Source organism: Bos indicus x Bos taurus, chromosome 7, assembly GCF_003369695.1.
Source record: "Bos indicus x Bos taurus breed Angus x Brahman F1 hybrid chromosome 7, Bos_hybrid_MaternalHap_v2.0, whole genome shotgun sequence".
Lineage (NCBI taxonomy): Eukaryota > Metazoa > Chordata > Mammalia > Artiodactyla > Bovidae > Bos > Bos indicus x Bos taurus.
This window is the reverse complement of record NC_040082.1, coordinates 91603792-91619298: the sequence shown is the minus strand read 5'-3', so window position 1 is coordinate 91619298 and position 15507 is coordinate 91603792. Positions and strand designations below refer to the sequence as shown.

General features: G+C 55.5%; 1 protein-coding gene across 15 annotated transcripts in view; it reads left to right on the top strand.

Moving 5' to 3' along the window:
- Nucleotides 1-15507, top strand: part of PTPRS (protein tyrosine phosphatase, receptor type S) — a 110953-nt gene that overhangs the window by 81628 nt on the left and 13818 nt on the right. For 6 of the 15 annotated variants that reach the window (XM_027547349.1, XM_027547351.1, XM_027547348.1 and 3 more), the window contains 12 exons: nucleotides 3895-4200; nucleotides 5456-5649; nucleotides 5796-5822; nucleotides 8648-8765; nucleotides 10505-11113; nucleotides 11573-11670; nucleotides 12239-12492; nucleotides 13358-13451; nucleotides 13542-13757; nucleotides 14234-14391; nucleotides 14865-14876; nucleotides 15051-15163. In XM_027547349.1, coding sequence (XP_027403150.1) covers nucleotides 3895-4200; nucleotides 5456-5649; nucleotides 5796-5822; nucleotides 8648-8765; nucleotides 10505-11113; nucleotides 11573-11670; nucleotides 12239-12492; nucleotides 13358-13451; nucleotides 13542-13757; nucleotides 14234-14391; nucleotides 14865-14876; nucleotides 15051-15163 — 2199 coding nt within the window. The remainder of the gene's footprint in view (nucleotides 1-3894; nucleotides 4201-5455; nucleotides 5650-5795; nucleotides 5823-8647; nucleotides 8766-10504; nucleotides 11114-11572; nucleotides 11671-12238; nucleotides 12493-13357; nucleotides 13452-13541; nucleotides 13758-14233; nucleotides 14392-14864; nucleotides 14877-15050; nucleotides 15164-15507) is intronic. The other 9 variants (XM_027547350.1, XM_027547355.1, XM_027547356.1 and 6 more) reach the window with 3 other exon arrangements.

Genomic DNA, 15507 nt, shown 5'->3' with positions numbered 1-15507 from the left:
GACCACTCAGCCGTGGGTCTCCCCAGACACCGTCCCACCTTCCCGCCTTGTCAGCACCAGCCTGGAAATGCAGCGTGCCCACACTGGGGCCAGAGCAGGGCTGCACGCCCCACTTGCGGCCGGAGACCCACCCAGAGCTCGGTCTGGCCTTGTAGGTCAGCACTCCGCCATTCCCTCCCTCGTAAGAAAGTCTTGTAAGTTAGCAGTTGAAGAGTGGAAGGTAGGTAACCAGACTGGGAGTTTTCTGGAAGGCGTCTTTCTTTCTTTTATTATGGTTTTTCTCATCACCACCACCATCATGGTTGTTTCTTCTTTCGTTACGGTTTTGGTTTTGTTTTTCCTCCCTCTTTCTCAGCGAATCCATTCCTTCCAGCACATTTCTCAGTTGTTTTTTCTGCTCCTGCCTGACTCCCTGCTCCCCTGGGCACTTTTGGTTGGGGTGGCTGGTCAAGAAATGGGGGGAGGGGCCCCCAAGTGTCTAGCTCTGCAAGAAGGAACTCCAGTGTTTCTCTTTAAGTGAGTCCAGAGAGTCATTCTGGCTGCAATAAGTCATTTGAGTGGCCTCTGGGGTCTCAGGTGGCCTGATTGATGGCTTTGAGGACAGAGGCCTCTGATTCATCTCTGTGTCCCAGATCTTGGCAGGGGGTGTGCACAGAGTAAGTGGTCTATAAACACACATGATGAATAGTTGGGGCTGGTGAAGGTTCTATGTACCTTGACCTCAAGCCAGTGACCTCTCTGAGCTGCCCAGGATGGGAGGCAGACTCGAGTCATGGGCATTTGAGGGGGTGTGACTCCAGGCATCCTTGACTGGCCTGAGCTGATAAACACACTGGCTGAGTTCTGAATTCCCAGCTGCAACCAAAACAGCCTGTGGACAGCTGCTGAGCCTGTTTTCAAGTCCTGGCTCTTACCACATGCCCTAAGGGCAGGCCACTTGCCTTTTCTGGCCCTCAGTTTCCTCACCTGTAAAATAGGGCCTGGCACCCAGTGGGTACACAATCAACAATAATACCAGGCAGCCCAGTGGGCTTTGAAACCCGTTTCCCAGGAACGTAGGGTGGGAGTGGAGGGGGGCTACTTCTGGCCGCCTAAGGAGTTGTGAGAATTAAATGAGGCACAATCAGTGGGCCACATTTTGAGTCTGTAAAAGGCCTAGACTGCTGGGCGTGCAGAAGATGCTTAGAATGTGAGGTTTATTATTAGTAATGGTTTTAACACAGGGCCTGGCCCCTAGTGGGTGCTCAGCACGTGGAGACTATTACTGATATTCTATAAAGCCCTGAACACACACAGTTGGTGCTTAATGCATGAGAAGTATCGCTGTTGTTTATCAAAGCCCTTAACAAGCTGCCTGGCACACAGTAGGTGCTCCATAAATGCAGCAGCTGTTTTCAGTCTAAATATGGATTGACAAGGTGCTGGGCCCAGAGTTGGCACTCCATGAATGGAGACTATTAATAGTTTGTTACAGGCTCAACCTGGTCCCAGGCACACAGTAGGTCCTCGAAACATGGGGGCTAGGATGATCACTCTGCAAAACCCTTGGCCCAATGGCTGGCATCCATATGTGCTCGATAAATGGCCTGGTGCTGGGCACATAGTAGGTGGTCAGATGGAAGCTACTGTCAGTCTGGAAAGACCTGGCATGGTGTCGGGCAGTTTTTGTCACACACGTGAAGAGCTCTGCAAGGTTCTTGGCTCTGTGTGTGTAAACAGTAGGTCTTCAACAAATTAGAACTATACCATCTTTATATAGGGCCATCAACACAGTGCTTGACACATAGTAGGTGCTTAAATTGTGGAGATTATACTGTTATCCAGTAGTAACAGGGCCTGACACATAGTAGGTGCCTAAGAGATGAGAACTATGAATGTTCTACAAGGCCCTTCATACAGTACCTAGCACATAGTAGGTACTAATACGTGGAAACTTTTTCTTTTTCCGTAAAGGCCTTAGCACGGGGCCTGGCATGCAGTAGGCACTGCCTAAATGGCAACGGCTACATTTATCATCAGAGGGCTGTTAAAAGACCAGCCTACAGTAGGTGCTCAATAAATGAGACATACTGTTGATCAGTAATGGGCTTAGGGTAGCATCAGGTGCACAGTAGGGGCTCAGAAGAACCATGAGTTATTAAAAATTTGGCACACAGTAGGTGCTAAATATGGCACACAGTAAATGCTAAATATGAGCTGTGTTACCTATAAAGCTCTAGCCCCCGGGCCATCAGAGTAGGCATCTAATACACAGGGACTTTTATTATTACTCTGTATATCCCCTGGCATGCTACCTGGCACACAGTAGGTACTGAAGATTCAGGCATTGTTTTCTTTGCAAGTGAGGCCAAGGAGTAACCATTGGGGTGCCCTCCAGGGTTTCTGGCAGTACAGGTTTTCAGTAAATGGATCCTCCTGTTATTAACCTATGAAGCTTTTAGAGACACTCCTAGCACATAGTAGGTGCCCAGTAAGTGGGGCTTTCACTGCTGTTCCCTGGGCACGTAGTAGGTGTTCAGTAAACTATTGTTAACTGTTATTCCATCATTGGTGCTGTGCCCAGCATATAAGTAAGTGGAGCTTTTGCTCTTCATCAGGCACGGTACCTGGTACACAGCAGGTGTGCAATAAACATTTTACTTTTATTCTGTAAAGCCCTTGGTGTGGTGCTTGGCACATAGTAGGAGTTCAATAAGTACATGTTTTAACTGTTGTTTGGTGAAACCCTTGGCACTGTACCTGGAATGTACTGTGAGCGTGCTAAGTCTCAGTCAGGTTCGACTCTTTGCGACCCCCTGGACTGTAGCCCACCACGCTCCTCTTGCCGGATTTTCCCGGCAAGAATCCTGGAGTGGGTTGCCATGCCATCCCCCAGGGGATGTGCCCGACCCAGGGAGAGAACCCGCGTCTCATGTCTCCTGTATTGGCAGGCAGGTTCTCTACCACTAGCACCACCTGGGAAGCCCTGACATATAGTGACTGAATTAACAGGGCTATAAAGCTTTGGTACCTGGCATGGCAGCTGGTACATAGTGCCCAGTAGATGAAGCTTTTATTGCTATTCCTTTGTCACAGTGCTCAGCACACAGTGGGTGCTAAGTAGATACATACATTTACTGTTATTCTATCCCTGTGCTATGCCTGGCATACAGTAGGTGTTGAGTAAATACAAACACTTACTTTTAACTCTGCAAAGCCCTTGACATTGTACCTAGCGTGTAGCAGGGGCTCAGTAAATAGATGTTCTTACTGTTACTCTGCAAAGCCCTTGGCACTGTGCCTGGCACATAGTAAGTGCCCACTTAATGAAGCTTTTATTGTTTTTCCACTGGCACAGTCCTCAGCACACAGTAGGCCTTCAATAGATAAGTACCTTAACTGTCATTCCATCCCTGGTGCTTTCCCTGGCACACAGTAGGTGTTGAATGAATAAGTACAGAGTTGCTGTTATTTTGTGACAGGCAGATAGTTGGTGCCCAATAAATGGCGCAAACTGCTGTGTCAGTTGTCACCACGCCTGGCACATAGTAGGTGCCCAGTAAATAGGACTTTCCCTGCTGTTCCCCTTGGCCTACTGCACTGCACGTGTGTGTGCTCTGTGGGGACTGTGGTTCCCCTGTCCCTAAGACCTACTGTGTGCCAGGCACAGCCCTGTATGCTGGACGCAGCCTTCTTGGCCAGCCCTCCCCGCGCCCGGCCCCGCCCACCCGCCCATCTCACCTTTGGTTGACACCCACTTCTTTTGGGTTCGACTTTTTTCTTTGGTTTGGTTCTGTTTTGTTTGTTATCATCTTCTTTTTTATTTTCTCTTTCCCATCTTTTGTTTCCCCACCCCCTCCCCGCCCATCCCGCCTCCCTTCCCCGCCCCCCACGTTCTCCCCCTCCCCCCAATAGAACCGTCAGCCCCCCCTCAAGATGTTAAGTGTGTCAGCACGCGCTCCACGGCCATTTTGGTAAGTTGGCGCCCGCCGCCGCCGGACACGCACAACGGGGCCCTGGTGAGCTATAGCGTCCGCTACCGACCGCTGGGCTCGGAGGACCCGCAACCCAAGGAGGTGAACGGCATCCCCCCGACCACCACCCAGATCCTGCTGGAGGCGTTGGACAAGTGGACGGAGTACCGCATCACGGCCGTCGCTCACACAGAGGTGGGACCAGGGCCTGAGAGCTCGCCCGTGGTCGTCCGCACCGACGAGGACGGTAAGCACCGACCCCGGCCCACGACCCCCAGGCCCCAGCCCGGCCCCCCGCTGCAGAGCCTTCCGCCCCTGGAGAACTGGGCTGGCTGGTGGTCAGAAGGTACAAAACAGGCAGGAGAGGGCTCCGTAAGAAGTCGTCCCAGGCTGCTTGAGCTTGGAATTCTCCGTACTGGGCCTTCTGGGCTGCATTTTCTTTGAGCCTTGGGCCTGGAACATTAAGCGGGCAGTGTTCTGTATTTTGGTCTGGTGGTGGAAACCATGGCAGTGGAGTGTAAGAAACAGCAAGCAACGCTGGTGGGAAAATGAAGAGGTCCGTGGGACCCCAGAAACCCTGTTTTTAGACTCTTGAGATAACCCAGGATGTGGAGCTCCTTGGGTCTGAGCCATCCGACCTAGAAAGTCAGGAGATGGCATGCTGAGGATGGTTAGCCACCAGCTCCCTAGGCTTGGAGACAGATTTGCAGTGCTGGCCAGTTTCTGTGGTGTAAATATCCCCACTGCTGCCACACTAGAAAGTTGTAAGGTGCTAGTCACATAGTAGACGCTGAGGTTCATGGGGGGAAATGAAGCAGGCAGCTCCCCCAGTAAAACTGCAGGAAACCCAGACCAGTTGCTTTCTGGGCCATTGGCCTGGAAGGTTTGGTTGGCAGCCCCACATTTTGTCCTAAGCATGGGGAAGAGATGAAGCCATTCTTCATGCCAGATCTTGGGGTCAGGGGCAAGGTGAATGGCGAGAGCTCTGAGCTTGGGGGCTGGCTGAGAGGGTGCCCCAGTGTGGAGTGGGCTGGCTGCACCCTGGAGTGTAAGGGAGCCTGCAGCTGAACTGCCTGGGCTCCCACCCCGGCATCGTCTCTTAACAACCCTGCGATCCTGGAGTCAACTCTGTGCCTCAGTTTCCCCATCTGTAAAGTGAGCACAAGAGCCCTGATCTGGCAGGAGTGATCTGAGGGTGGAGTCAGTGTGGGTAAAGCTCTTAGGACGGGGCATGCAGGACCCGGTCATGGTGGCCCTAGGCACGTGGTCTAGACTCTGGGAGCCGCGGTTGCTAATCTGTAAAGGGGGTGCACCATCAGGGCTCGCTCCCCGGGCTGTGGGAGGTGTGCGGGAGGTATTCCCTCGCCAGTGGGGAGCGCTCAGAGCGCCCGGTTAACCGGCAGTCACTCGTCACCCTGGCATCGGGCAGTGGCGCTGCCCGGGGCGGGGCTGGGCACCCCAGTAACGGCCCCGCCCGCCCCCCCCTCCCCTCCTCCCGCCAGTGCCCAGCGCGCCGCCGCGGAAGGTGGAGGCGGAGGCGCTCAACGCCACGGCCATTCGCGTGCTGTGGCGCTCGCCAGCGCCCGGCCGCCAGCACGGCCAGATCCGCGGCTACCAGGTCCACTACGTGCGCATGGAGGGCGCAGAGGCCCGAGGGCCGCCGCGCATCAAGGACATCATGCTGGCCGACGCCCAGGTGGGCGGGGCTCCGGGCGGGGCCTGGGGGCGGGGCGGGGCCGGGCAGGGTCCTTGCGCTCCTGCCCTCTCGCTGCTTCTCTCTTTCTCTCTCTGGCTACCTCGCTCACCTCCTCCTCTCTCTCCTGCCGCCTCCTCCCCGCTCAGTGGGAGATGGACGACACGGCTGAATATGTAAGTAGTGCACCCCCAGCCACTGTCAGTGCTGTGAGTCCACACCTCCCTGCACGCCCCTTGTAAAAGGGTCTCCTCCCCTGGGCCCCCGATGCACACCGTTTACCCCTTGGAGCGTACAGCCTCGGTTTTGCATCAGATAAATGGACACCTGCTGGGGACCCCGAGGTATCTGTTAGCCTTCTTACCTGAGTGACCACTGGACTCCGCTGGCCTTTGGCCTCCCCACCCCCGTCCCCTAGGCTAGCTCCCCGCTGTGGTCTCCCACACATCTTCCCTGCAACTGTTTCCACAGCGTTGCCCACCCTCCTCCACCTTACAGCCTCCCTTAATGGACCCAGGCCTGGGAAGTTGGAACAGTTACTTTCCCGCCTAGCCTGACTTTTATCACTTGGCTCAGCCTTCCCTGACCTTGAAATTTCTCTCAGGCCAAAGTGCCCCTCCCCATCATTTTGGCTCTGGGGTGTTGGGGGAGTGGTCCTTGGGCCCCAGGTGGGACAAGAGGCCTGTAGAACAACTGTTTCTACCCCTTCAAGCTTTCTCCGGAGGCCCTGAACCAGAGTCAGGATGACTCTGTGGCTCTAGGCGAATCACTGCCTCTTTCTGGGCTGTCTTTCTGCTCCTAAGATGGGGGCTACAGGCTCTTCTTAGAGCCCCAAGCCCAATGTTAGATTGACACAGCTTCACCCATTCCAGTGGCTCTGCCTTGTACTCCCCACCCCCCATCCCAGTTTTGGGGGGACGTTCCCACGTGGCTCCAGGTTAGCCCCTCCAATCCGTGAAGACCCTGGGAAGGACAATGTCTGAGGCTCAGGGGCAGGAGACCCCCTGTTCGTGCTTCCCGGCCCCTCTCCTTGTGCTCCTGGGGCCACTCCACAGCTCCCAGGCATGCCTGACGTGTTGGTGGGTGTGCATGTATGGAAATATGGGCATACGTGTGCCTGTGGGGGAGGTCAGGGTGCTCTGTCAGTCACTGAAGGAGCAGTGATTAACTGAACACTTACTCTAATGTAGATCTGTGCTAGGTGCCATGGACACAGCGGTGACCAGGACAGCCCTGAGCCCACCTTCCTGGGGGGTCATGGTCCAGGGGAGAGGGATATTACTTGGAACACGCACAAATGCATGTCTAGTTACAGCTCTGGTGGGGACAGGGTGTAGACAGTGGTGTAAAGGCTTGAACGGTCAGCTGTCCAGGCAGGTGGGCAGGTGGACACAGTCCTGACTGGTGTGGCATTTGCCCTTCTCCACGGTGTAAACACTCGCACCACGTCAATTTCAAGCTACCAGCCAGGTTTGCAGTAGCTCATCATTGTATAGTATTTCTGTTACACAGGTATGAGAGATGGAATGTGGGTGAACAACAGGGTCATAATGTGTAGCATAGGCAACTATTAAGTATCCTGTGGTATCGTTACCTCTTGGAGCTTGTAGCCTCAGTTTTGCATCAGGTAAATCGGCACCTGCTGAGGACCCGGAGAAGGCAATGGCACCCCACTCCAGTACTCTTGCCTGGAGAATCCTAGGGACGGGGGAGCCTGGTGGGCTGCCCTCTATGGGGTCGCACAGAGTTGGACACGACTGAAGTGACTTAGCAGCAGCAGCAGCTGAGGACCCTGGAGGTCTCCTCTGGCCCTCTTACCTGAGTGGCTCCTGGACCATAGTAGAAAAGAAAATGAAAAAAAAAATGTATAAAAATATGTATACTACTGCAAACTTGTTACAATTTCAGATATAATTTAAAAAAAGAATAACCTTGAATCAGGCATAAGTATTAGTTATCACAATAAAATAATTAAGGAGGAATGGGTTTTGAGTATTTATTCTCTTTGTTTTTACTATTTATTTGATCGTACATTTATATAACTTCATGTTTTATAGATTTTTAAAAAATTTGTTGTTTCTGGGTCTTCGTTGCCGTGCAGGCTTTTCTCCTGTTGCAGTGAGCTTGGGCTTCTGGTTACAGTGGCTTCTCCTGTTGCAGAGCGTAGGCTCTGGGGCACTCAGGCTTCAGTAGCTGCGGCACGTGGGCTCAGTGGTTGTAGTTCCTAGGCTCTAGAGCACAGGCTTTTAGTAGCTGTGGTGCATGGGCTTAGTTGCTCCACCGCATGTAGGATCTTCCCTGACCAGGGATTGAACCTGTGTCTCCTGCATTGGCAGGCAGATTCTTTACCACTGAGCCAACAGGGAAGCCTCTATAATTCATTTTCCATCATCACTGTGTTTTAAGAACTGGCCTGCAGATTTTCTGAAGGTCTGACTGTTGGCTTTTGAGAGCTGTTGTAAGGAATCTCCAGCACTCCAAGGGACATAGTGGAGGCAGGGGGGACAGCCAGTGCAAAGGCCTCGGGGCAGGGCCGTGTCAGGTGTGTAGGAGGAATAGCCAGGGAGCCCGTATGACTAGAGCAGAGTGAGCAAGGGAGAGGACAGGGCAGCTCAGTCAGGGCTTTGTGGGCAGCAAGCAGTGGGAGGGACTTGGGCTTTTGCCCCTAGGGAACTGGGAGTCCTGGAGGTCTGTGGTCAGGTGCTCACACACACCCTCTGGAGGCCACTGCGGGGAGGACAGATTGGGTGGGAAAGCGTGGTAGCTGGGGACCAGGGCAGAAGGGTGGGCATTGCACTGGTCCCGGTGGGCCATGACAGGTGTCATGAGGCCACGTGTGCCCATCTCAGCATGAACATGCTACGTGTTGAGGTCTGTGGCATGAGCTCGGGTGCACGTCTCTGCCCACAGACTGGGCCCTGCGTCCGCCTGGCTTGTCTCTAGCACGGGGAGGAGGGTGGGCAGCCTAGGTTGCATCACTGATCGCCATCCCTGCCCGCAGGAGATGGTCATCACAAACCTGCAGCCTGAGACTGCCTATTCCATCACGGTAGCCGCCTACACCATGAAAGGCGATGGCGCTCGCAGCAAACCCAAGGTGGTAGTGACCAAAGGAGCAGGTACAAGCCTGTCACCAACCCCTTTGCCCTCAGAGCATCCTTGCAGAGTTCTTGAGCCCGTGGTGCGGGGGAGGGCGGGAGGGTGCGCCAGGAGGGAGGAACAGAGTGAAGTGTGGGGGTTGTTCAAGAGGACACCCAGACTCGGTGCGGTCCAGCCCCATTCAGCTCCAGCTAGATGGAACCTTCAACACCCTACTCTTTTTGTTTTTTCTAATGTTATTTATTTGGCTGTGCTGGATCTTTGTTGCGGCATGTAAACTCTTAGTTGCAGCTCGTGAACTCTTACATGCTGCATGTGGGATGTAGTTCCCCCATCAGGGATCAAACCCGGGCCCCCTGCATTGGGAGCACAGAATCTTAGCCCCTGGATCACCAGGGACATCCCTAAACAAGCAATTCCTAACTTCTCACCTTCTGCCTCCTGTTCCCCCTGTGCTGATAACCCTTTAGGTTATCAGCTGGCTGTCTGCTCCATATCCTTTAGGTCTTTGATTAGTCTCCCTCCTTGGGAAGCCTCCAGCCACCTGCCCCACCCCACTTCCAGCCAACAATCATGACCAGCTCTGCTATCTGCACCCTGTGCCTCCCCCATCCCAGCTCTGATCCCCACAAGCAGGTTGTCATTTCAGGGTCATGTCTCCATCTCCCCCATGGTACCATGAAGCCTCCTCTCCTGGCAGCCCTGCCTTAGTTTCCCCTCTGGCTCCTCCTATCAGTCCTGAGAGGCTGTTTTTCACCAGCCAGGATTAGCTGAGTGAGGAGAGAGGCAGCTGTGAAAACCTAAGGGGAGGGTATTGCGGGCAGAGAGCATAACCCAGGCAAAGACTCAGAGAGGAGAACAAGCTTGGTGTGTTCCAAAACAGAGAAGGGCCCCCATGGCCTCCATCTTTCTTCTCACCACAGACCCTGATATTCAAGGGCTCCCAGCTGGACGCAGCATGCCTTCACACTGTTGCTGGCCCATGCCCCCTACTGTGCTTTTCCCCTGCCTAGTATCTTTGGCATCCAGCATCCAGCTCCCATGTTACCACCTCCAGGAAGCTTCCCATATCTCTCCTGCCTCTCTCAGGGATGTTGTGTTAGAGTCATGCTTGCTAAGCAGACCCTGCTGCATACACTGTGACTGTTCATACCACCTTCCATTAAAGGCCCTGATAAGTGCTACAGCAGAGATGCCTGGTTTCACGTGTAGCGCTTCAGCACTGCAGGACTTCTCCAGACTTTGATGCGTTGATTACTACCCAAACTGTGAAAACCATGGGGGCAGAGACAGGGTTTTAGACACTCCTCCTCCATTCTGTTGATGCTAATGAGGTGCTGACAGGAAGCAAGAGATGAGTGACTGGTTAACTTGAGATGCATAGATGAGGGCCTGCCGTGGCCTCTGCGGATGTTTTCCTTTCTCGGGTCCTCTGCGTCCTCACTGTTCCTCAGTGGCTGTTCCCTCTGCCTGAAGCACTGTTCCCCCAAGACCTCCTTGTGGCTCCCTCTTTCACCTCCAAGTCTTTGCTTTTGAGCATGGCCTTCCCAAGATGGCTTTTAAAAACTGCAGTTCCTTGGGACTTCTCTGGTGGTTCGGTGGTTAGGACTCTGTGCTTTCGCTGCTGAGGGCCCAAGTTCAATACCTGGTTGGGGAACTGAGATCCCACAAGTGGCCAAAAAAATTGCAGCCCCACGCTGTGCTCCAGACCTGGGGGTTGATCGCGTGGCCCTGATGCCTGCCCTGTGTCCCCCCACAGTGCTGGGCCGCCCCACCCTGTCGGTGCAGCAGACCCCTGAGGGCAGCCTGCTGGCACGCTGGGAGCCCCCGGCCGGCGCCACTGAGGACGAGGTGCTGGGCTATCGCCTGCAGTTCGGCCGCGAGGACTCATCCCCCCTGGCCACGCTGGAGTTCCCGCCCACCGAGGACCACTACACCGCATCGGGCGTGCACAAGGGGGCCACGTATGTGTTCCGGCTGGCGGCCCGGAGCCGAGGCGGCCTGGGCGAGGAGGCAGCCGAGGTCTTGAGCATCCCTGAGGACACACCCCGTGGCCACCCGCAGATCCTGGAGGCAGCCGGCAATGCCACGGCGGGCACCGTCCTGCTTCGCTGGCTGCCGCCCGTGCCTGCCGAGCGCAACGGGGCCATTATCAAGTACACCGTGGCCGTGCGGGAGGCTGGCGCCCTGGGCCCCGCCCGAGAGACTGAGCTGCCGGCGGCGGCCGAGCCGGGCGCCGAGAACGTGCTCACGCTGCAGGGCCTCAAGCCCGACACGGCCTATGACCTCCAAGTGCGGGCCCACACGCGCCGGGGCCCCGGCCCCTACAGCCCCCCTGTCCGCTACCGGACGTTCCTGCGGGACCAAGGTAGGCGCGCGGTGACCCCCGCACCAGAGCCGGACCGGGCCTCGTGCCCACCCCCACCCCAGCCCCCTCCCTCTCCCCTGCCCAGGTAAGTGGTCACTTTTCTGCTTCCACGTGGACGCTCAAGGCGAGTCCGGACCCCGAGGCTCCGGCGTTTGGCAAAGGTGGGACATGCCTAGGTGGCACCGCCGCCCCCACCACCGCCCCCCACCCACCCACCCAACCCGTCCCCCCTCCGCTCCTCTGCCTCCGCCTTCTCTCTGCAGCTGCGCCGTCTCCCGCAGCAGGGACATGGGACAGGGCCAGGCAGGGCCGGGCCAGGGCCAGGCAGTAAGGCCACGGGCACAGCGGACGACAGGGAGCGCCTGGGCCGCCCCACCCCACCCCGTACCTGTGCCCAGCCCCCCAGCACTCATGGGAATCTCTCCTTTGCTCTCTCCCACCTGCTGCTGTGTGGCACAGTCTCACCCAAGAACTTCAAGGTGAAGATGATCATGAAGACATCGGTCCTGCTCAGCTGGGAGTTCCCAGACAACTACAACTCACCCACCCCATATAAGGTGCGCAGCCTCCTGTTGGATCTAAGACGGGGGGTTAGGGTGTGTGTGGGGCAGGGCTCAGCCGGGGTTAGAGTATATGTGGGGCGGGGCTTGACCAGGGTGTGGGTGCCATCTGGAGTCAGGGTAGGGGGTCAACTGGACTGGTGACTGGGTGGGATATTGAGGTTCAATCTGGGTTCGGGGCTTAGTCAGGATTGGGATGCACAGTTGGGACTCAGCAGGGGTCGTGGTTCAGTGGAGGAATTAGGGTTCGGTCAGAACTGGGGCTTAGCTGGGGATCAGCTAGGATTTGAGGCTCAGTCTCTCGTCAAGCCAAAGTGTGGAATCAGGACTTTTTAAGGACTGGAACTTTGAGTTGAGATTCGGCTGAATTGAGAATCAACTGGGTTTGGAGCTCAGTCTGGGGTTGAGATTGAGTCTTGGGGTCAAGGCTTGGAATTAGGGCTACAGCTGTGATCGAGGTTCAGTCTGGGGTCACAGATCATAGGGTCCAGGCTAAGTCTGGGATCCAGGCTCGGTGAGGACCAGGGCTCAACCCAGAGCTCTGCTGAGCCGGCTCGCCCCACAGATCCAATACAATGGGCTCACATTGGACGTGGATGGCCGCACCACCAAGAAGCTCATCACTCACCTCAAGCCCAACACCTTCTACAACTTCGTGCTGACCAACCGCGGCAGCAGCCTGGGCGGCCTCCAGCAGACAGTCACGGCCTGGACCGCCTTCAACCTGCTCAGCTCGAAGCCCAGCGTGACCCCCAAGCCCGACTCCGATGGCTTCATCGTGGTGTATCTGCCAGACGGCCAGAGCCCCGTGCCTGTCCAGTAAGCTCAACCCACCCGCTCCAGGGTTTTGCATCCCTCCCCCAGTCAGCTGTGTGACTGCTGCTTGACCTCTCAGTACCCCACTTCCCTTGCTGGTCTGTAAAACAGAGACTACATGGTGCCTTTTCATGTGGTTGCCCTGAAGGTCCGGTGCCTCTCATAGATGTCCCCACTGAACGTGGCCTCAGCATTCTCTCACGCCCCGGCAGGCCCGACCTGCTGCTAGTTTTGGTTCTCAGACTGATGGGGAGACAGAGCTGGACACAGACAAGCTCAGTCCCATGGTGTGGCAGTGAGAAGCACAAAGGCTAAGAGTCCCATGCAAGGAGAGGAGTCCTCTGAGAAGCAGGGGGAAATGGAGAGTTACGAGACTGCATGGGTGTGGAAGCTGGGGTTTTGAAGGATGTATGGGAATTTGAGAAGTATACAGTTAGCTCTTGAACAGCACAGGTTTGAATTGCAGGGGCCCACCTATATGCATATTTTTTTTATTCAACAAGTCCACACTACAGTACTACACAATCCACAGTTGGTTGAATTCATAGATGGAAAACCATGGATACAGAAGGCCAACTGTACTTACATGTGGATTTTCTACTGTGCAGCCGGGGTTGGCACCCCCTAACCTCCATGTTGTTGAAGGGTCAACTGTCATTGCCCAGGGTAGGCTTTCTAGGCAAAAGGTACAACATGATCAAAATCCTGGAGGCTTGAATCAGAAACTGTAGTCCTACGTGACTTGGGCCATACACCCATGGTGTGAACGGAAGGGAAGATTCAGAGAGGGGTGGTGCCCTCACTCAGCCCAGTAGCATCCCTTGCTCGTGACTGTAGACAGCCCTCTGTGACTCTCGTCTCCTGCCAGGAACTACTTCATTGTGATGGTGCCACTGCGCAAATCTCGTGGTGGTCAGTTCCTGACCCCACTGGGCAGCCCAGAGGATATGGACCTGGAGGAGGTAAGGGGCTGGGCCCAGACACGTGCCAGCTTTCAGGAGCCCAGTGGCTCCCAGCTGGGTTCTGAGCAGCCCACATCTCTGTTCCCACAGCTGATCCAGGACATCGCACGGCTGCAGAGGCGCAGCCTGAGGCACTCGCGTCAGCTGGAGGTCCCCCGGCCCTACATCGCGGCTCGCTTCTCAGTGCTGCCACACACCTTCCATCCTGGGGACCAGAAGCAGTACGGAGGCTTTGACAACAGGGGCCTGGAGCCCGGCCACCGATACGTCCTCTTTGTGCTTGCTGTGCTGCAAAAGAGTGAGCCCGTAAGTCCCGAATGGTGTCTGCCCACATCCAGAGTGCCTGGAGCGGCCTCAGTCCCCGGAGCCCTGGCCTCAGAGCCAGACGCAGATCCTCCCAGCTCCCTGAGGTCAGAGCTGAGCAGAGGGGAGGATTTGAGGTTGAGGAAATCCCAAGCAGGAGGATTTTTAGAGGAAAGGACTTTGGAACGAGGGCTTTGATGGATGTATGGGAGTTCAGTAAAGAAAAGGCATCCCGGAGTTTGCACGTGCAAAGGTCTGGGGTGCAAGAAGAAAAAGAGGACCTAAGAGTGTCTGAAACAGAGTGGAGGAGGGGAAGAGTGAAGATTGGCCAGGGCCAGACCACTGTGGTCAGTGTTCTTGGAAGCCATAGGAGGGTTTAGAGTAGGGGATGGACACAGATTTGTGTTTGAGGAAGATCCATTTGGCCACCGTGAGGGCGGTGGGCACTGATGGAAGTCTCCCCCACCCCATTTCTGTAGACATTTGCAGCCAGCCCCTTCTCAGACCCCTTCCAGCTGGACAACCCAGACCCACAGCCCATCGTGGACGGCGAGGAGGGGCTCATCTGGGTGATCGGGCCCGTGCTGGCTGTGGTCTTCATTATCTGCATAGTGATTGCCATCTTGCTCTACAAGAAGTGAGCACCTTGCGTGTCCCTGCTTGACAGGAGGGAGGCCTTCCTAAGGGTGGGAGGTTTGGAAAGATCCAGGGAAAGGTTGTCTCTGAGAATGATCACAGAAGCCATCTGTGGTCCAGACAGGGAAAACAGGGCTCAGAGAGGTTAAGCCACTTGATCAAAGTCACACAGCCTGGGAAATGGCAGGGCTGGCATTCCAACCTGGTCAGTGGTTTGACTCCTGTTAAGTCCCGTGCAAGATTGGCGGGGGGGGGGGGGCACTCCCTTTGTCCTGTTAAACGAGGTCACGTGGGATATGTCCCAGCTTAGAAGGCTGAGACCCAAGTTGGAAAGGATTAGCCCCAATTTCTGGAGACCAAGGTTCAGAGGGGGAAAGAAAGCCATCCACAGTCATAGAACAGGCTCTTGATGGCCAGCCTGCCCTCACCTGTCTTCTTTCCCTCCTTCTCACCTGTGTCTGCTTTCGGGAGCAGCAAGCCTGATAGGTAAGAACTGGTCCTGCCCTCTGGAGGCTGAGGACAGGGGCTGGGGTGGCACCTCGCCCACGGGATGAGCGGGAACCTAGTTGTTCCAACCGTTGCACGTGTCTGTGCCTGGTTGTGGGAACCCGAGTCACGTACAGCCAGGTCACACGTCTCTGTCTGTTTGCTCGCACAAAGCAAACGAAAGGACTCTGAGCCCCGCACTAAATGCCTACTGAACAACGCCGACCTCGCCCCCCATCACCCCAAGGACCCCGTGGAAATGAGACGCATTAACTTCCAGACGCCAGGTATGTGCTTATCCCGGGCGCCGGGGACCGCACTGATGGGAGGGAGGCAGCACAGTGGGAGATGAAGCGGCCCCCTTGGTGGATCCTTGCCAGCCCCCACTGAACTGTGCCTGATGCAGTTCTTCAGTCCCGATTCCTACGAGGCTCTGGGCTTGGGGGTGTCCTGGGGTTGATGGTGCTTACAATCTAGGGAGATTTTTGAGAAGCTGCATTCAACTGGTGGCTGCTGTCTTCTCCAGGAGCTTAAAGGACATCTTCAAAGACAGAAGCAAACATTTTCTGAGTCCTCAATTCCTTCTGGCAGAAAAAGCTCTGCTTCTGTTCACACCTCTAGTCTTAAGGCC